General features: G+C 41.9%; 1 protein-coding gene across 4 annotated transcripts in view; it reads left to right on the top strand.

The window, feature by feature from the left end:
* Positions 1-18,989, top strand: part of LOC133541980 (glutamate receptor ionotropic, kainate 2-like) — a 336,785-nt gene that overhangs the window by 273,275 nt on the left and 44,521 nt on the right. For all 4 annotated transcript variants that reach the window (XM_061885731.1, XM_061885734.1, XM_061885730.1 and 1 more), the window contains 3 exons: positions 662-780; positions 5,597-5,814; positions 11,414-11,639. In XM_061885731.1, coding sequence (XP_061741715.1) covers positions 662-780; positions 5,597-5,814; positions 11,414-11,639 — 563 coding nt within the window. The remainder of the gene's footprint in view (positions 1-661; positions 781-5,596; positions 5,815-11,413; positions 11,640-18,989) is intronic.

Below are 18,989 nucleotides of genomic sequence, written 5' to 3'. Positions count from 1 at the left end.
GTCTATTATACAGACTTATTCACATGTGAATAATGTGAATACAGTCTATTATACAGCATTATGCACATGTGAATAACATAAATAGTCTATCATACAGCATTATTCACATGTAAATAATATAAATACAGTCTATGATACAGCATTATGCACATGTGAATAACATACAGAGTAGTATACAGCAATATTCACATGTGAATAACATAAATACATTATACATTTACAGTGCATGTACAGTCAAAAGGAACATATGCATTATACGGATGAGCTCTGTCCCAGCGAAGCCGGCGACGTTTCTGGGTGTTGTTGATAAATGGCTTTGGCTTCGCAGAGTAGAGTTTTACCTTGCACCTGCAAAAAATATTTTTAAAGAAAAAAAGTTAGGAATCAAGTCATTATTCTACAAGACATATACGTAATGTAAGTACACTAAGAATAAGTCCCTATTGTTCATGAATCTATGACCCAAAAACATTTCTTAATTTTCCATTACATTTTACGGAAAATGTAAAATATCTTGTAAAATATGACTTTATTATTGGGACACATATTTTCAATTCATTGTAGTCAGAACACATTTTCATATCTACTGCCTGGCAGCAAAAACTGGTTGTGCTTGCTTTCAACATCACTGACATGTTTCTTTGTGCTCTCTCCTTTGCAGGTTTAGCCCCTATGAGTGGTACAACCCACACCCGTGCAACCCGGACTCGGATGTAGTGGAAAACAATTTTACGCTGCTCAATAGTTTCTGGTTTGGAGTTGGGGCTCTCATGCAGCAAGGTAGTTGCCTCAGCCTGTGGATCTCTCTGTATCCCACTGTCTCTAAGGGTTGGGGGAGTATTGATCCAAGCCAGAGGCAACACAGAGAGAAACACCATGGGATCTGATTTTAAAGAAATGGTTTCATATATTAGAGCAGGGGTTGCTGGGGGCCTACGGGTCGATCGCGAAAATATTTGAAAAAAAAACCAATAGTAATGACATCAGTGACACCCCTGCAACAGGCTAAAAAATGTGCATCCGTGAACATTGCTCCAAAGTACTGATTTTGTGTTGATTAAAAATTGACTAATATATGAAGAAAAACGGCGGCAGCTAAAGAAAGACTTCCCTGTTTACCCACTCGTTATCACACAGGAAAAACCCGTCGGATGTTTTTATTACTTCCGGTGCTGACGTAACCTGACTCGCGTCCGATTTGTGACCGTAGGAGGGATAAATATAGTACAGCGCTAGGACTTTAGTAGCCATGAAATAGTTTCTACAGCAGGGGTGTTTAAAGTGCATCACAGGGGCCATCTGTGGCCCGTGACTCCTTTGTCTTTGGCCCTATTGGCAAATTAAAAAAAAAAATACTGTATAAATTGGGCAAAGAGCAAGAAGCACAATGGGGGGAAAAAATAAATGTTGACATTAGCAAATAGTAAAAACCACAAAACTTTTGTCTCATCTTACGTATATATATATATATATATATATATATATATATATATATATATATATATATATATATATATATATATATATATATGCATGTTTGTATGTATATGTATGTATGTAGATATGTATGTATATAAATATATGTCACACCTATGGATCATGTTTTTGTTTTCTGGACTCTTGTCCTGTTTTTGCACTTCCTGGTTTTGTTTGTTTCCATGCCAACCTCATTAGTTTTCACCTGTCACGTCCCTGTTCTCAGCCTCACCTGTTTTCACTAATCATCACAGCTATTTAAGTCACTCTTTTTCTTGTCTTCGTCCTGGGATCTTCACACTCGCACGCACCCTATCCATGCTGTTCAAAACTCCACATCTTCGCCCACAGTTTCATGCCGAATAAGTTTATGTATTCATGCCACAGTGCTAATTTTGTTTTGTATGTTCATAGTTCATTCATGGCAATCGAGGAAGTGTTTTTGTTTCCTGTTTATATTTTGTAGCCAAGTTGTATACCTCCTTGTGAGCGCCCTTAGTTTGATTATTTTTGATTACAGTGTTTGTTTATTTAATAAACCATGTACTCACATCCACGCCTCGCTCGTGTTGATCCTCATCTGCATCGAAGAAACAATCCACGTCCAAGACTAGTTATGACAATATATGTATATGTGTATATATATATATATATATATATATATATATATATATATATATATATACATATATATATATATATATATATTTACATATTAGTGTTGTCCCAAAATGTAATTCGGTACTTTTTGATACTTTTCTAAACAAAGTGAACTGCAAAACATGGCATAATTGGCTTTATTTTAACAAAAAAATCTTAGATTGCATTAAACATGTTTCTTATTGCAATTCTGTCCTTAAATACAATAGTGAACATAAAAGACAACTGTTTTTTTAGTATTAAGTAAGTAAACAAACTGTTTTAATCAGTCTGAGGGCATATGCAGTAACATATTGTGTCATGTATCATTCTATTATTTTGTCAAAATTATTAAAGAAAAGCTGTAAAAAAATATTAGTAATCTACTTGTTCATTTTATTGTCACTGCACTTTATTGTCATTACACTTTATTGTCATAGCACTTTAATATCATTGCACTTTACTGTCATTGCACTTTATTGTCATAGCACTTTAATATCATTGCACTTTACTGTCATATCACTTTATTGTCATAGCGCTTTATTTTTTTGCACTTTATTGTCATTGCGTTTTATTGTACTTGCACTTCAATGTCACCACTTTATTGTCATAGAAATTTTTGTCATAGCACTTTGTTGTCATTGCATTTTATTGTCATAGCACTTTATTGTCATTGCATTTTATTGTCATTGCGCTTTATTGTCATTGGACTTTAATATCATTGCACTTTATTGTCATTGCACTTTTCTTTTGTATCACTTTATTGTCATTGGACTTTATTGTCATTCCACTTTATTGTCATTGCACTTCATTATCATTGCACTTTGTTGTCATTGCACTTTATTGTCATAGTACTTTATTGTTCATAGCACTTTTTTGTCATTGCACTTTATCATAGCACTTTATTGTAATTGCATTTTATTGTCTTAGCACTTTATTGTCATTGCATTTTATTGTCATTGCGCTTTATTGTCATTGGACTTTAATATCATTGCACTTTATTGTCATTGCACTTTACTTTTATATCACTTTATTGTCATTGCACTTTATTGTCATTGCACGTTATTGTCATTGCACTTCATTATCATTGCACTTTATTGTCATTGCACTTGTCATTGAACTTTATTGTCATAGCACTTTATCGTCATTGCACTTTTTTGTCATTGCACTTTATTGTCATTACATGTTATTGTCATAGCACTTTAATATCATTGCACTTTACTGTCATATCACTTTATTGTCATAGCGCTTTATTGTCTTGCACTTTATTGTCATTGCGTTTTATTGTACTTGCACTTCAATGTCATCACTTTATTGTCAAAGAATTTTTTGTCATTGCACTTTATCGTAGCACTTTATTGTCATAGCACTTTGTTGTCATTGCATTTTATTGTCATAGCACTTTATTGTCATTGCATTTTATTGTAATTGCGCTTTATTGTCATTGGACTTTAATATCATTGCACTTTATTGTCATTGCACTTTTCTTTTGTATCACTTTATTGTCATTGGACTTTATTGTCATTCCACATTATTGTCATTGCATTTCATTATCACTGCACTTTGTCATTGCACTTTATTGTCATAGTACTTTATTGTCATAGCACTTTTTTGTCATTGCACTTTATCATAGCACTTTATTGTAATTGCATTTTATTGTCATGGCACTTTATTGTCATTGCATTTTATTGTCATTCCGCTTTATTGTCATTGGACTTTAATATCATTGCACTTTATTGTCATTGCACTTTACTTTTATATCACTTTATTGTCATTGCACTTTATTGTCATTGCACGTTATTGTCATTGCACTTCATTATCATTGCACTTTATTGTCATTGCACTTGTCATTGCACTTTATTGTCATAGCACTTTATCGTCATTGCACTTTTTTGTCATTGCACTTTATTGTCATTACATGTTATTGTCATAGCACTTTATTGTCATTGCACTTTATTATCATTGCAATTTATTGCCATAGCCTTTTATTGTCATTGCACTTTATTGTCATTGCACTTCATTGTCAAAACACTTTGTCATTGCACTTTATTGTCATTGCACTTTATTGTCATAGCACTTTATTGTCATTGCACTTTCTTGTCATTGCACTTTATTGTCATAGCACTTTATTGTCATTGCACTTTATTGTCATTGCACTTTATTGTCATTGCACTTTATTGTCATTGCACTTTATTGTCATTGCACTTTATTGCCAGAGCACTTTATTGTCATTGCACTTTATTGTCATAGCACTTTATTGTCATTGCACTTTCTTGTCATTGCACTTTCTTGTCATTACACTTTATTGTCATTGCACTTTATTGTCTTAGCACTTTATTGTCATTGCACTTTGTTATCATAGCAATTTATTGCCATAGCTCTTTATTGTCATTGCATTTTATTGTCATTGCACTTCATTGTCATTGCATTTTACTTTTATATCACTTTATTGTAATTGCACTTTATTATCATTGCACTTTATTGTCATTGCACTTTATTGTCATAACACTTTATTGTCATTGCGCTTCATTGCCCGAGCACTATATTGTCATTGCACTTTATTGTCATTTCACTTTAATATCATTGCACTTTATTGTCATAGCACTTTATTGTGATAGCACTTTAATGTCATTTCACTTAATTGTCATTGCACTTTAATGTTGTTTCATTTTAATATCATTGCACTTTATTTTCATTACACTTTATTGTCATTGCACTTCAAAAGTACAACATAATGACATTCACAGCACAGACCTGTTCAACATTGTGTTATTGGTAGTGTTGAGCACTGCTCTGATTCCCAGGTCCTGGTACCGTCTGGGTACTATACTAGTACTGGTATACCATACAACCTCAATAGTTATATAGTTGATGCATTGGTAGATCTTGCTTTGGTTTTTTTGGCCTGGAAAAGGTTGAGGACCACCGTATTAGATTTATGTTGACTTGATGATCCCCAGTGTCCTCTGTGTGTCTCTGCTTGGCCCAATCAGCGCCTAGAGATCAGTGGGGTGTGGAGTCAAGACGTGAGGTTACCTTGGGTACATGACTCTCTGGCCCCAACATCCCCCCCCCCCCCCACCCCCACCCCCCACTCACTGCATGAAAGCAACTTATCTCCGGGGCATGTTCTATTTTTTCCTCCCCGGCGCATTATTCAAATCACTCACTTGTGTCAGCGACGGGGAGAAAAAAATAAGAGTGTTTGAATTCCAACAATGATCTTTTCTAAGAGGTTTTTTTTTATTTATTATTTCATCTTGAAGCGAGTGCCGCATCCGCCTCGACTGAATAGAAGAAACAATTTTTTTTTTTTTTAAAAACCTCAAGAGAGTTCTTGACTGTTTTTGGAGCGAGAAATGTTATCTTGTTGTGTTTTGTCACGGGGTGCAAATAAAGCTCGACGAGTGAATGCGAGATGAGTGGCTTGCGGGGATGAATACATTTCGCAGCTTAACTCCCACTGCCTCCCTCACCTTAGGCTCAGAGCTCATGCCCAAGGCGTTGTCGACACGGATAGTAGGGGGCATCTGGTGGTTCTTCACCCTCATCATCATCTCCTCCTACACGGCTAACCTGGCCGCTTTTCTCACCGTGGAGAGGATGGAGTCGCCCATAGACTCCGCGGACGACCTCGCCAAGCAAACCAAGATCCTCTACGGTGTGGTGGAGGATGGGTCCACAATGTCCTTTTTCAAGGTAGGAAACCTAACACACACTTGTAAAGGACATCATGTCATAGCTATCTTGAGTTCCCAATTATTTCTACAATTCTTATTTTTTTGCGATAGAATGATTGGAGCACATACCTCAATCAATCAATCAATGTTAGCCCTAAATCACAAGTGTCTCAAAGGGCTGCACAAGCCACAACGACATCCTCGGTTCAGATCCCACATCAGGGCAAGGAAAATCTCAACCCAGTGGGATGACAATGAGAAACCTTGAAGAGGACCGTAGATACGGGGCGGTATAGTCCGGGTGGTAGAGTGGCCGTGCCAGCAACTTGAGGGCTCCAGGTTCGATCCCGGCTTCCGCCATCCGAGTCCCCGCCGTTGTGTCCTTGGGCAAGAAACTTTACCCACCTGCTCATGGCAGGTGGGTAAAGCCATTGTGTAAATGAGAGTGTGAACGTTGTCTGTCTATCCGTGGAGGATGAGGTGGCGACTTGTCCAGGGTGTACCCCACCAACCGCCCGAATGCAGCTAAGATAGGCTCCAGCGACCCCGAAAGGGACAAGCGGTAGAAAATGGATGGATGGATGTCTCCTCCATTGCCATAATAAAATTAGTTCCTGGTAAAAAAAAAAAAAAAACAACAGAACTACAGGCTGGCTAAGGTTAAACTTCTACAGAGTCTGTAACGTTCTATTGCTAGACCCTGAATGTAAAGGGACAAGCGGTAGAAAATGGATGGATGGATGGATTTTCCTTGGCAAGTTTCACTGCAATAAGACGCTTTTGGTAGCCATCCACAAGCTTCTGGTTGAATTTTTGACCACACCTCTTGACAAAATTGGTGGAAGTTCAGCTATAAGTCTTGGTTTTCTATCATGGACTTGTTTCTTCAGCATTGTCCACACGTTTAAGTTGGGACTTAATTCTAGCCTGATTTAGCCATTCCTTTACCACTTTTGATGTGTGTTTGGGGGTCATTGTCCTGTTGGAACACCCAATTAGGCCTAAGACCCAACTTCCGGGCTGATGGTTTTAGGTTATCCTGAAGAATTTAGAGTTAGAAAAGTTAAAGTACCAATGATTGTCACACACACACTAAGTGTGGTGAAATTTGTCCTCCGCATTTGACCCGTCCCCTTGTTCACCCCCTGGGAGGTGAGGGGAGCACTAGGCAGCAGCGGTGGCTGCGCCCGGGAACCAGGGGTGTTCTTTGGACCACCAAGCACCGACATGAGAGCCCGGTTCAGGTTCACAATACAGTTTTATTTTGCCAATGAAGTCTCTCGGTTGTTTTCCAGCAGTTGTCTTTTTTAGGCCGTCAGTCTTGCTCGCGCTCTCCCCCAGCTCCAGGCACTGCTTATATAGAGCGACAGGGGATTAGACAACCAGGCCCACCTGGGCCATCTACGCACCTGTCGCTGATTAAGAGGCCGTTCCGCTGCAGGCTCGCAGGCCACGCCCCATCTCCACATGGTGATTAAACCCCCAATTCCAAGGGAGTTAACGGGTCCCATTTTTTTAGTCTTTGGTATGACTCGGCCGGGGTTTGAACTCACAACCTACCGATCTCAGGGCGGACAATGTCGTCGGCGGTCACTCGAACGAGTATGACGTTCCTCCAGGTAGGGGTGTATCCCTTTTTGGAATATGCCTGTGCATTACTTTGTTTAACATGGGGAGACTGGTGCACCACACCATCCTTGACAGAATCTGATCAGGGTCCAGTGGCATAGAGTCTTAAGACGACTGGGGACATTTTGCTGCTGCAGCCTTCTTCCGCCATCGCTGCCATTGTGGTAGTTCTTAAATCTACCGTCACCCGCCAGCTCCGCCATTGAGGTCTTCACCGTATCCCTGGCTAGTAGGGCAGTCAGGTTCTAGACCTCTGCCAAGGGCCACCTGGGGTAACAGTAGTAGTGCCCCAAGACCCCATAGAGGGGCCTCCACTGCCGGATGCATTTTAACGTCACACCCAGGACTGTAACCACTAGGCCACTGAGTAGGTTTGGACGTAATCCTCCTTTTTTAATGTCCCATTTGCTCTCTGTAAAGCACCAGGTCCATTGGCAGAAAAACAGGCCCAGAGCATAATACTACCACCACCATGCTTGACGGTAGGTGTGGTGTTCCTGGGATTAAAGGCCTCACCTTTTCTCCCCCAAACATATTGCTGGGTTTGGGGCAATTTTTGTTTCATCCAACCACAGAACTTTCCTCCAGAAGGTCTTATCTTTGTCCATGTTTTATGTTCAAAAGACTCCGGCTTATTAGTGATTCCTAGAGCCCAAAAAAAGTCTGCGGGCTATAGAGCGTTTTCCGTTCGGGCTCCAGTACTCTGGAATGCCCTCCCGGTAACAGTTCGAGATGCTACCTCAGTAGAAGCATTTAAGTCTCACCTTAAAACTCATCTGTATACTCTAGCCTTTAAATAGACCTCCTTTTTAGACCAGTTGATCTGCCACTTCTTTTCTTTCTCCTATGTCCCCCCCTCCCTTGTGGAGGGGGTCCGGTCCGATGACCATGGATGAAGTACTGGCTGTCCAGAGTCGAGACCCAGGATGGACCGCTCGTCGGGACCCAGGATGGACCGCTCGCCTGTATCGGTTGGGGACGTCTCTACGCTGCTGATCCGCTTGAGATGGTTTCCTGTGGACGGGACTCTCGCTGCTGTCTTGGATCCGCTTGAACTGAACTCTCGCGGCTGTGTTGGAGCCACTATGGATTGAACTTTCACAGTATCATGTTAGACCCCCTCGACATCCATTGCTTTCGGTCCCCTAGAGGGGGGGGGGGGGGGGGGGGGGTTGCCCACATCTGAGGTCCTCTCCAAGGTTTCTCATAGTCAGCATTGTCACTGGCGTCCCACTGGATGTGAATTCTCCCTGCCCACTGGGTGTGAGTTTTCCTTGCCCTTTTGTGGGTTCTTCCGAGGATGTCGTAGTCGTAATGATTTGTGCAGTCCTTTGAGACATTTGTGATTTGGGGCTATATAAATAAACATTGATTGATTGATGTTCTTTACAAGTGTATGTAACCTTTTGAAAGTGTAGGACAACTTTTGAGAGACAGCTTTTTTCTGTTAATAGTACAAGTAAAAAGAGCAGCTTTTTGTGGCTCCAAACAATGTTTTGTTGGTGGCCCTGTTTTGGTCCTTAATTACGATGGCCTGGATTAAATATTAAATATTTCATGAAACAAATTACAGTGACAGAAAACAACAAAAACAGTTAACAATTTCAGAAAACACCGAAACCGAAGCCACTTCCCATTTCAGGGAATGTCCCAAATCACAGATTGACAGCTAAGTCAGCCAATCATTTAGTCCACTTCCGCTGAACCTTAACTTCTTCATTCAGGCTCTGTGGACATAAACACAATCCTTGGCTGATTTAGCGTCATGATCCGTTGCCCGGATCGTGTTTTGTTTAGTTTTTGACTACCTCAGTTCCGTTTTCAGCACCCTGGGGTTTGTGTGTTTTTGGTTGCCATGGGTGCTGATTAGTTTCACCTGCCTCTGATTAGCGTTCGGGACGCTCACCTTCTCCCGGGAACTAATCAGAGAGCTACTTATTCTCGTTTTTCGCCACACTCGGCCGCTCTACCAACAGGAAGGTATAGTTTGGTTGGAAGAGCGGCCGTGCCAGCAACTTGAGGGGTCCAGGTTCGATCCCCGCTTACGCCATCTTAGTCTCTGCCGTTGTGTCTTTGGGCAAGACACTTACCCAGCTGCTCCCAGTGCCACCCACACTGGTTTAAATGTAGGTCTCACTATGTAAAAAAGCTTTCAGTCACTAGAAAAAAGCACTATATAAATATAATTCACTTCACATTCAGTCCGGTTGTCTTATTTGCTCTACGCAACAGTTAGGCGTGTTACTTCTTGCTTCCTGAGCGTCGCCTTTTTGTTTGCTATGCTAAGCTTTTCTTATTAGATATTCCATTAGCTTCCCGTGCCATAGCCACACTTGTTTTGTGTTTGTTTTGTAGCCTGCACCTTGCCTCCGAAGTTTCCGTCTGCATCCTGGGAGAACAACCCACGCATCACCATGCAACCACATCGTAATATTTAGCAGTCAATATGGTATTTGAGGTCATTCCCTTTCCGGTTTCTGATATTGTAAGATGTTTCAGATTTTGTTGGGGTTTTTTTTTCTGAAATTGCAATGTGTTTTGTTAAATTTGTTTCCTGAAATCGTAAATTGTTTCGGTATTGTTTTTTGTGTTTTCTGAAATTCAATCAATCAAAGTTGATTGATATAATTCTGTGACCGTCTCGAGCCTTCGTCGTGCGGGATTTCAGGACCAACAAGGAATGACATTGGGTCGAGCAGGTGTAGACTTCTTTTATTTTGCAATAAGTAGAAGCATTTAAGTCTCACCTTAAAACTCATCTGTATACTCTAGCCTTTAAATAGACCTCCTTTTTAGACCAGTAGATCTGCCGCTTCTTTTCTTTCTCCTATGTCCCTCCCTCCCTTGTGGAGGGGGTCCGGTCCGATGACCATGGATGAAGTACTGGCTGTCCAGAGTCGAGACCCAGGATGGACCGCTCACCTGTATCGGTTGGGGACATCCCTACGCTGCTGATCCGCCTCCGCTTGAGATGGTCTCCTGTGGACGGGACTCTCGCTGCTATCTTGGATCCGCTTGAACTGAACTCTCGCGGCTGTGTTGGAGCCACTATGGATTGAACTTTCACAGTATCATGTTAGACCCGCTCGACATCCATTGCTTTCGGTCCCCTAGAGGGTGGGGGTTGCCCACATCTGAGGTCCTCTCCAAGGTTTCTCATAGTCAGCATTGTCACTGGCGTCCCACTGGATGTGAATTCTCCCTGCCCACTGGGTGTGAGTTTTCCTTGCCCTTTTGTGGGTTCTTCCGAGGATGTTGTAGTCGTAATGATTTGTGCAGTCCTTTGAGACATTTGTGATTTGGGGCTATATAAATAAACATTGATTGATTGATTGATTGAATAAGTAAGTCTTTTGCCGGTTTTCTTTGCAGTCTTCCTGTTTTCCTGCTCGCTCTTCCGCTGCAGCTTTTTTTCGGCTGCATGCCTTGTTCTCTTTTCGTCTCACGTTCGGCATCGGCTTCCTTCTGAGTCCTTCTCTCTCCGTCTCTTTCTCCCGGCGTATACGGCCGCTGCCCTTTCATATAGTGCGAGAGGAAATTTAAATTTTGCCCAACTTGGCCATCCACACACCTGTTAATATTGGCGGGGTTGATTCTGGCGCGCCCCGCCTCGGTGCTTGCCCGCAGTCCAGCTTTTCTTCCTGTCATTCCCACACAGCAGCCGCGCAAAAACAAAAGTAGCACAAATGTGTGTCAAAAACATTTGGATTTGATTTAGCCTTAAAAACATGGATATTGAAAAAGTGGTGTACCGTGGATTCTGAACTATAAACCCGCTACTTTTTCCCAACACTTTGAACCCTGCGATTTATAAAACGGTGCCAGTAATTTATGGATTTTTCTTCAGTTATAAAAAAAAATACATGCAAATGCTTTTTAATAAGAAGTTCCTGTAACTCCAAAGAGTTACATTTATTGCAGAAAGTCAGATTAAATGCTTGTCGAGTTACTCGGCATTTAAATCATTCTGTGTCCTACACCTTTTGCAGAAGACCAAGATCTCCACCTATGATAAGATGTGGGAGTTCATGAACAGCAGGAGGCAATCAGTGATGGTGAAAAACGTGGAGGAGGGCATCCAGCGTGCCCTGACTTCGGAGTACGCCTTCCTCATGGAGTCCACCACTATCGAGTTTGTCACCCAGCGCAACTGCAACCTCACGCAGATCGGCGGCCTCATCGACTCCAAAGCCTACGGAGTGGGAACGCCAATGAGTAAGTAATTGTCCACCCCTTATATACAGTTGTGGTCAGAAATCTTGAGATTCCAATCATTTCTACAACTCTTATGTTTTTGTGATAGAGGGATTGGAGCACATACTTGGTGGTCAGTAAAAACATTCATGAAGTTTGGTTCTTTTATGAATTTTTTATGGGTCGGCTGAAAATCTGCTGGGTCAAAAGTATACATACAGCAATGTCAATATTTGATTACATGTGTTTTGGCAAGTTTCACTGCAATAAGGCACTTTTGGTAGCCATCCGCAAGCTTCTACTTGAATTTTTGACCACTCCTTTTTGACAAATTTGTTGGTTTTCAATCAATCAATCAATGTTTATTTATATAGCCCTAAATCACAAGTGTCTCAAAGGGCTGCACAAGCCACAACAACATCCTCGGTTCAGATCCCACATCAGGGCAAGGAAAAACTCAACCCGGTGGGATGACAATGAGAAACCTCGGAGAGGACCCCAGACTTGGGTGACAAGTCTGCGGTTCCCCCCCCAAGGGAGACCGGTGCAATGGAGGTCGAGTGGGTCTAGCATAATATTTTGAAAGTCCAGTCCATAGTGGATCTAACGTAATAGTGAGAGTCCAGTCCATAGCGGCACCAGCAGGATATCGTCCTGAGCGGAGACAAGTCAGCAGTGTAGAGATTTCCCCAGGGTCCCGACTCCGGACAGCCGGCACTTCAACCATGGCCACCGGACCTGTGCCCCCACTTCACAAGGGAAAGGGGGTTTAGAGCATAAAATAGAATAAACGGCAGATCAACTGGTCTAAAAAGGGGGTTTATTTAAAGGCTAGAGTATAGAAATGAGTTTTAAGATGAGACTTAAATGCTTCTACTGAGGTAGCATTTCTCACTGTTACCGGGGAGGGCATTCCAGAGTACTGTAGCCCCAAAAGAAAACGCTCTATAGCCCGCAGACTTTTTTTGGGCTCTGGGAATCACTAATAAGCCGGAGTTCCTTAAACGCGGATTTCTTGCCGGGACATATTGTACAATACAATTGTGATTGTGCGCTACCAAACATGCTCCTCTGCTCGTAAAGCCAGCAATATCACGACATGCCTGTGGTTCGAGTGTTCGCCCGGAGATCGCTCGGTCATGAGTTCGAACCCCAGCCGAGTCATACCAAAGACTTTAAAAAATGGACCCATTACCTCCCTGCTTGGCACTCAAATCACCAAAAAAGGATTCCCGGGCGTGGCCACCACTGCTGCTCACTGCTCCTCTTGACTCCCAGGGGGAATGGGTCGAATGCAGAGGATAATTTCACCACACATAGTGCGTGTGTGATTATCAGTGGTACTTGAACTTTTTTTTTTTTAAATAAAATAACAGCACTGGAAGGAAGGAACATAATATGACCTGAAGAGAATATGATTACTTTTAGATATTTAGGGAAAATAAATTAAAAATAACTTATCTGTAATTGTGATGATGATTTCTGGTTATGTTAGGCCAGAAGTAATACAAACCCCGTTTCCATATGAGTTGGGAAATTGTGTTAGATGTAAATATAAACGGAATACAATGATTTGCAAATCCTTTTTAACCCATATTCAGTTGAATGCACTACAAAGACATGATATTTGATGTTCAAACTCAAATTTTTTCTTTTTTTTTTTTGCAAATAATAATTAACTTAGAATTTCATGGCTGCGACACGTGCCAAAGTAGTTGGGAAAGGGCATGTTCACCACTGTGTTACATCACCTTTTATTTGAACAACACTCAATAAACGTTTGGGAACTTTAAAAGTGGAATTCTTTCACGTTCTTGTTTTATGTAGAGCTTCAGTCGTTCAACAGTCCGGGGTCTCCGCTGTCGTATTTTACGCTTCATAATGCGCCACACATTTTCCATGGGAGACAGGTCTGAACTGCAGGCGGGCCAGGAGAGTACCCGCACTCTTTTTTTAAGAAGCCACGCTGTTGTAACGCGTGCTGGATGTGGCTTGTATTGTCTTGCTGAAATAAGCAGGGGCGTCCATGAAAAAGACGGCAGCATATGTTGTTCCAAAACCTATATGTACCTTTCAGCATTAATGGTGCCTTCACAGATGTGTAAGTTACCCGTGCCTTGGGCACTAATGCACCCCCAAACCATCACAGATGCTGGCTTTTCAACTTTGCATTGATAACAGTCTGGATGGTTTGCTTCCCCTTTGGTCCGGATGACACGATGTCGAATATTTCCAAAAACAATTTGAAATGTGGACTCGTCAGACCACTGAACACTCTTTCACTCTGCATTAGTCCATCTTAGATTATCTCGGTCCCAGAGAAGCCGGCGGCGTTTCTGGATGTTGTTGATAAATGGCTTTCGCTTTGCATAGTAGAGCTTTAACTTGCACTTACAGACATAGTGGCAAACTGTATTTAGTGACATTGGTTTTCTGAAGTGTTCCTGAGTCCATGTGGTGATATCCTTTAGAGATTGATGTCGGGTTTTTGATACAGTGCCGTCTGAGGGATCGAAGGTCACATCAGTCATTCAATGTTGGTTTCCGGCCATGCCGCTTACGTGGAGTGATTTCTCCAGATTCTCTGAACCTTTTGATGATATTATGGACCGTAGATGTTGAAATCCCTAAATTTCTTGCAATTGCACTTTGAGATACGTTGTTCTTAAACTGTTTGACTATTTGCTCACGCAGTTGTGGACAAAGGGGTGTACCTCGCCCCATCCTTTCTTGTGAAAGACTGAGCATTTTTTGGGAAGCTGTTTTTAATACCTAATCATGGCACCCACCTGTTCCCAATTAGCCTGCACACCTAATAAGTGTTTGATGAACATTCCTCAATTTTATCAGTATTTATTGCCACCTTTCTTAACTTCTTTGTCTTCGTTGCTGGCATCAAATTCTAAAGTTATTGATTATTTGCCAAAACAAAAAAGTGTTTATTAGTTTGAACATCAAATATGTTGTCTTTGTAGCATATTCAACTGAATATGGGTTGAAATATGATTTGCAAATCATTGTATTCTGATTATATTTACATTTAACACAATTTCCCAACTCATATGGAAACAGGGTTTTGTATTTGAAAAAAAAAACAGTTAATTGTTTAGTATATTGTCACTTTGAAAAGCAGTTTGAATAAAAAAGTACAAAATAAAGCTCCCCCGCACATGTCAGCTCGCATTTATTCAGCTGTAGAGAACCAAAGCCATCATGTTGGCGCACCCCCCTAATGGTGTGATTTACCCTACTTTGCATGTCACAAAGCTGTGCGTGGAAGAATCACGGAACGCAGCTCCTTAGTCAATTTGACGCCCGCCACCCGCCCCTCCTTTCCCCCTTTTGCGTCTCTCTCTTGACGCCGTCTGAATTGTAGCGAGGCATTAAAGTGCAGACGACAAAACTCTCCAGCGCCAAACAATCAGACGACAATTCCACTGCCGGCGTGTCTGTTTTTCTAATCTCCTGTGAGGAAAAAAAAAAATGGGGACATTTCAAAAACATCAAACTTTTTGATGCGGCGCCGTACTTGCCAGCCCTCCCGGATTCTCCGGGAGACTCCCAAAATTCGTCGCCTCTCCCGAAAACCTCCAGGAAGAAATTTTCTCACGAAAATCTCCCGAAATTTAGCTGGAGCTGGAGGCCACGCCCCCTCCAGCTCCATGCGGACCTGAGTGGGGACAGCCGCTTTCCCGCTATATACAGTGGGGCAAAAAAGTATTTAGTCAGCCACCGATTGTGCAAGTTCTCCCACTTAAAATGATGACAGAGGTCTGTAATTTTCATCATAGGTACACTTCAACTGTGAGAGACAGAATGTGAAAAAAAAATCCAATAATTCACATTGTAGGATTTTTAAAGAATTTATTTGTAAATTATGGTAGAAAATAAGTATTCTGCCATATGCGTACTGGCGAGAGTCACTTGCAGTCAGGTGCGCAACACCACATAAATCATTGGCCAATCAAAAAGCAACCCCATAACGCTATAGCCAACATTCACCAGTAGATGGCGACAGACAACATATAATCACTCTATTACAGACGGCGTCGCCATGGCTGTAACTTCCTCGTTCTTCTGCTTCGTCTCCTTGTGTGTGCAGTTTTTTATTCAAATCTGCAGATGTTGTAACGTGATTGGGCAGGCAAGCTGTTTACAGTGGGGGAAAAAAAGTATTTAGTCAGCCACCGATTGTGCAAGATCTCCCTCTTAAAATGATGACAGAGGTCTGTAATTTTCATCATAGGTACACTTCAACTGTGAGAGACAGAATGTGAAAAAAAAATCCAGGAATTCACATTGTAGGAATTTTAAAGAATTTATTTGTAAATTATGGTGGAAAATAAGTATTTGGTCAACCATTCAAAGCTCTCACTGATGGAAGGAGGTTTTGGCTCAAAATATCACGATACATGGCCCCAATCATTCTTTCCTTAACACAGATCAATCGTCCTGTCCCCTTAGCAGAAAAACAGCCCCAAAGCATGAGGTTTCCACCCCCATGCTTCACAGTAGGTATGGTGTTCTTGGGATGCAACTCAGTATTCTTCTTCCTCCAAACACGACGAGTTGAGTTTATACCAAAAAGTTCTATTTTGGTTTCATCTGACCACATGACATTCTCCAAATCCTCTGCTGTATCATCCATGTATCCATTTTGGTATAAACTCAACTCGTCGTGTTTGGAGGAAGAAGAATACTGAGTTGCATCCCAAGAACACCATACCTACTGTGTAGCATGGGGGTGGAAACACCATGCTTTGGGGCTGTTTTTCTGCTGAGGGGACAGGACGATTGATCCGTGTTAAGGAAAGAATGAATGGGGCCATGTATGGTGAGATTTTGAGCCAAAACCTCCTTCCATCAGTGAGAGCTTTGAATGGTTGACCAAATACTTATTTTCCACCATAATTCACAAATAAATTCTTTAAAATTCCTACAATGTGAAGTCCTGGATTTGTTTTCCCACATTCTGTCTCTCACAGTTGAAGTGTACCTATGATGAAAATTACAGACCTCTGTTATCATTTTAAGTGGGAGAACTTGCACAATCGGTGGCTGACTAAATACATTTTTGCCCCGCTGTAAACAGCTTGCCTGCCCAATCACGTTACATCTACGGATTTTAATAAAAAAACTGCACACACAAGGAGACGAAGCAGAAGAACGAGGAAGTTACAGCCATAGCGACGCCGTCTGTAATCGAGTGACTCTATGTTGTCTGTCGCCATCTCCTGGTGAATGTTGGCTATAGCGTTATGGGGTTGCTTTTTGATTGGCCAACGATTTATCTGGTGTTGCGCACCTGACGGCAAGTGACTCTCGCCAGTACGCAAATGGCAGAACAAATGTTACTCAAATAGTGAAAGGTAAGTGTTGTTGTTTTGTTTTTTTAGTAACCAGCAAGCACAATACAGTTAGTAGAACTGTTTTTATTACTGTGTATTTAATAGGTGCCGTCTGAAATTCAACTATTTATTTTATGTATATATATTATAAATATATAGCTAGAATTCACTGAAAGTCAAGTATTTCATACATGTATATATATATTTACATATATAAAAAAACCTTGAGTTGAATTATACTCCCTTCTTAACCACGTCCCCCCACCCCCCACCTCCCGAAATCGGAGGTCTCAAGGTTGGCAACTATCACATCATGTTGTGTTGTGTCGTGTATATGCAAAGCAGTCCGGGTAAATGTGTCCCCGGTGGCGCCGGAGCCCAAAGTGCCGCCGATGATTTCTGTCCCGCTTGCCGTAAAGGTTAAAGTGGTCGCCACGAGGCGTTAGTGGGGAGGGTTAATGGCCGCATCCATCACCGGCGATATGAAGGCCATCAAAATACGGATGATTAATTCCGGCCATCCACATCTGGAGCTGATGAGCGCGGGGCTGTTATAGATCTGCAGAGATGCGATGATTGCCGCGGCCGTAACGGAAAAAAAAATGAGCCGAGCCGAGCCGGGCGTCCGTGATGTATCGCCCCGCTGCGGAGCGCCGTTTAGCAACTTCACGCGGACGACCTTGAGATGGACATCAGACCCCCCCCCCCGAGTTCCTTTTCATTGAAGCAGTGTGCGGAATACACGCCCGCTATACTTCAAACCCCTCATTTCCGTGATAAGCGCCACGCTGATAAACGCTTCCAAAAAAAGACTGATTAGGACGTCTGCAGCAGGAGTTATTACTTCTCACTAATTCATTTCGCTCTCATATTGAGGGTGTTCATTACGCGGTATTTCAGAATAAAGCTGATTACGCCCCCTAAAATGTTTCCTCTGTGATGGAAACTGTCTCCTTTAATCGCCTGACGCAGAAGCTCGCTTTCCTTCTCCGACTTTGTGCTTCCTGATATTCAGACGACTTTCTTTTGCCTCAATTCTGTTTATCGCTGAGTCTCGTCGGCGGCGTTTGGATTCACTAGTTACAAAGACGACTTAGGAGCACAAATATTGTATTTTTCGGAGTATAAGGCGCACTTTAAATCCTATTATTTTCTCAAAACTCGACAGTGCGCCTTATAACCCGGTGCGCCTAATGTAAGGAATAATCCGGGTTGTGCTTACCGACCTTGAAGTTATTTTTAACTCTCTCTCTCTCTCTCTCTCTCTCTCCCCCTCTCTCTCTTTCTCTCTCTATATATAATATATCCATTCATCCATCTTCCGCTTATCCGAGGTCGGGTCGCGGGGGCAACAGCCTAAACAGGGAAACCCAGACTTCCCTCTCCCCAGCCACTTCATCTAGCTCTTCCCTGTGGATCCCGAGGCGTTCCCAGGCCAGCCGGGAGACATAGTCTAATATATAATAACCGGTATATATATATATCCATCCATTTTTCTACCGCTTATTCCCTTTTGGGGTCGCGGGGGGCGCTGGCGCCTATCTCAGCTACAATCGGGCGGAAGGCGGGGTACACCCTGGACAAGTCGCCACCTCATCGCAGGGCCAACACAGATAGACAGACAACATTCACACTCTAGGGCCAATTTAGTGTTGCCAATCAACCTATCCCCAGGTGCATGTCTTTGGAAGTGGGAACATGCAAACTCCACACAGAAAGATCCCGAGCCTGGATTTGAACCCAGGACTGCAGGACCTTCGTGTGTGTGTGTGTGTGTGTGTGTGTGTGCGTGTGTGTGTGTGTGTGTATATATATATATATATATATATATATATATATATATATATATATATATATATATATATATATATATATATATATATATATTCACTCATCACAGAAACTTTCATGCCTGTGAATCAGGTTTTATGTTTGATCATGTTATGTTTTGTTTTTTGGACTCTTGTTTCCCGTTTTATTTGTTTCCATAGTAACCCATTACTTTCCACCTGGTCTCCTAGTC

This window comes from Nerophis ophidion, linkage group LG24 (assembly GCF_033978795.1).
Source record: "Nerophis ophidion isolate RoL-2023_Sa linkage group LG24, RoL_Noph_v1.0, whole genome shotgun sequence".
Lineage (NCBI taxonomy): Eukaryota > Metazoa > Chordata > Actinopteri > Syngnathiformes > Syngnathidae > Nerophis > Nerophis ophidion.
Note: the sequence above shows the minus strand (reverse complement) of the source record. Positions and strands in the feature narration are given on the sequence as shown.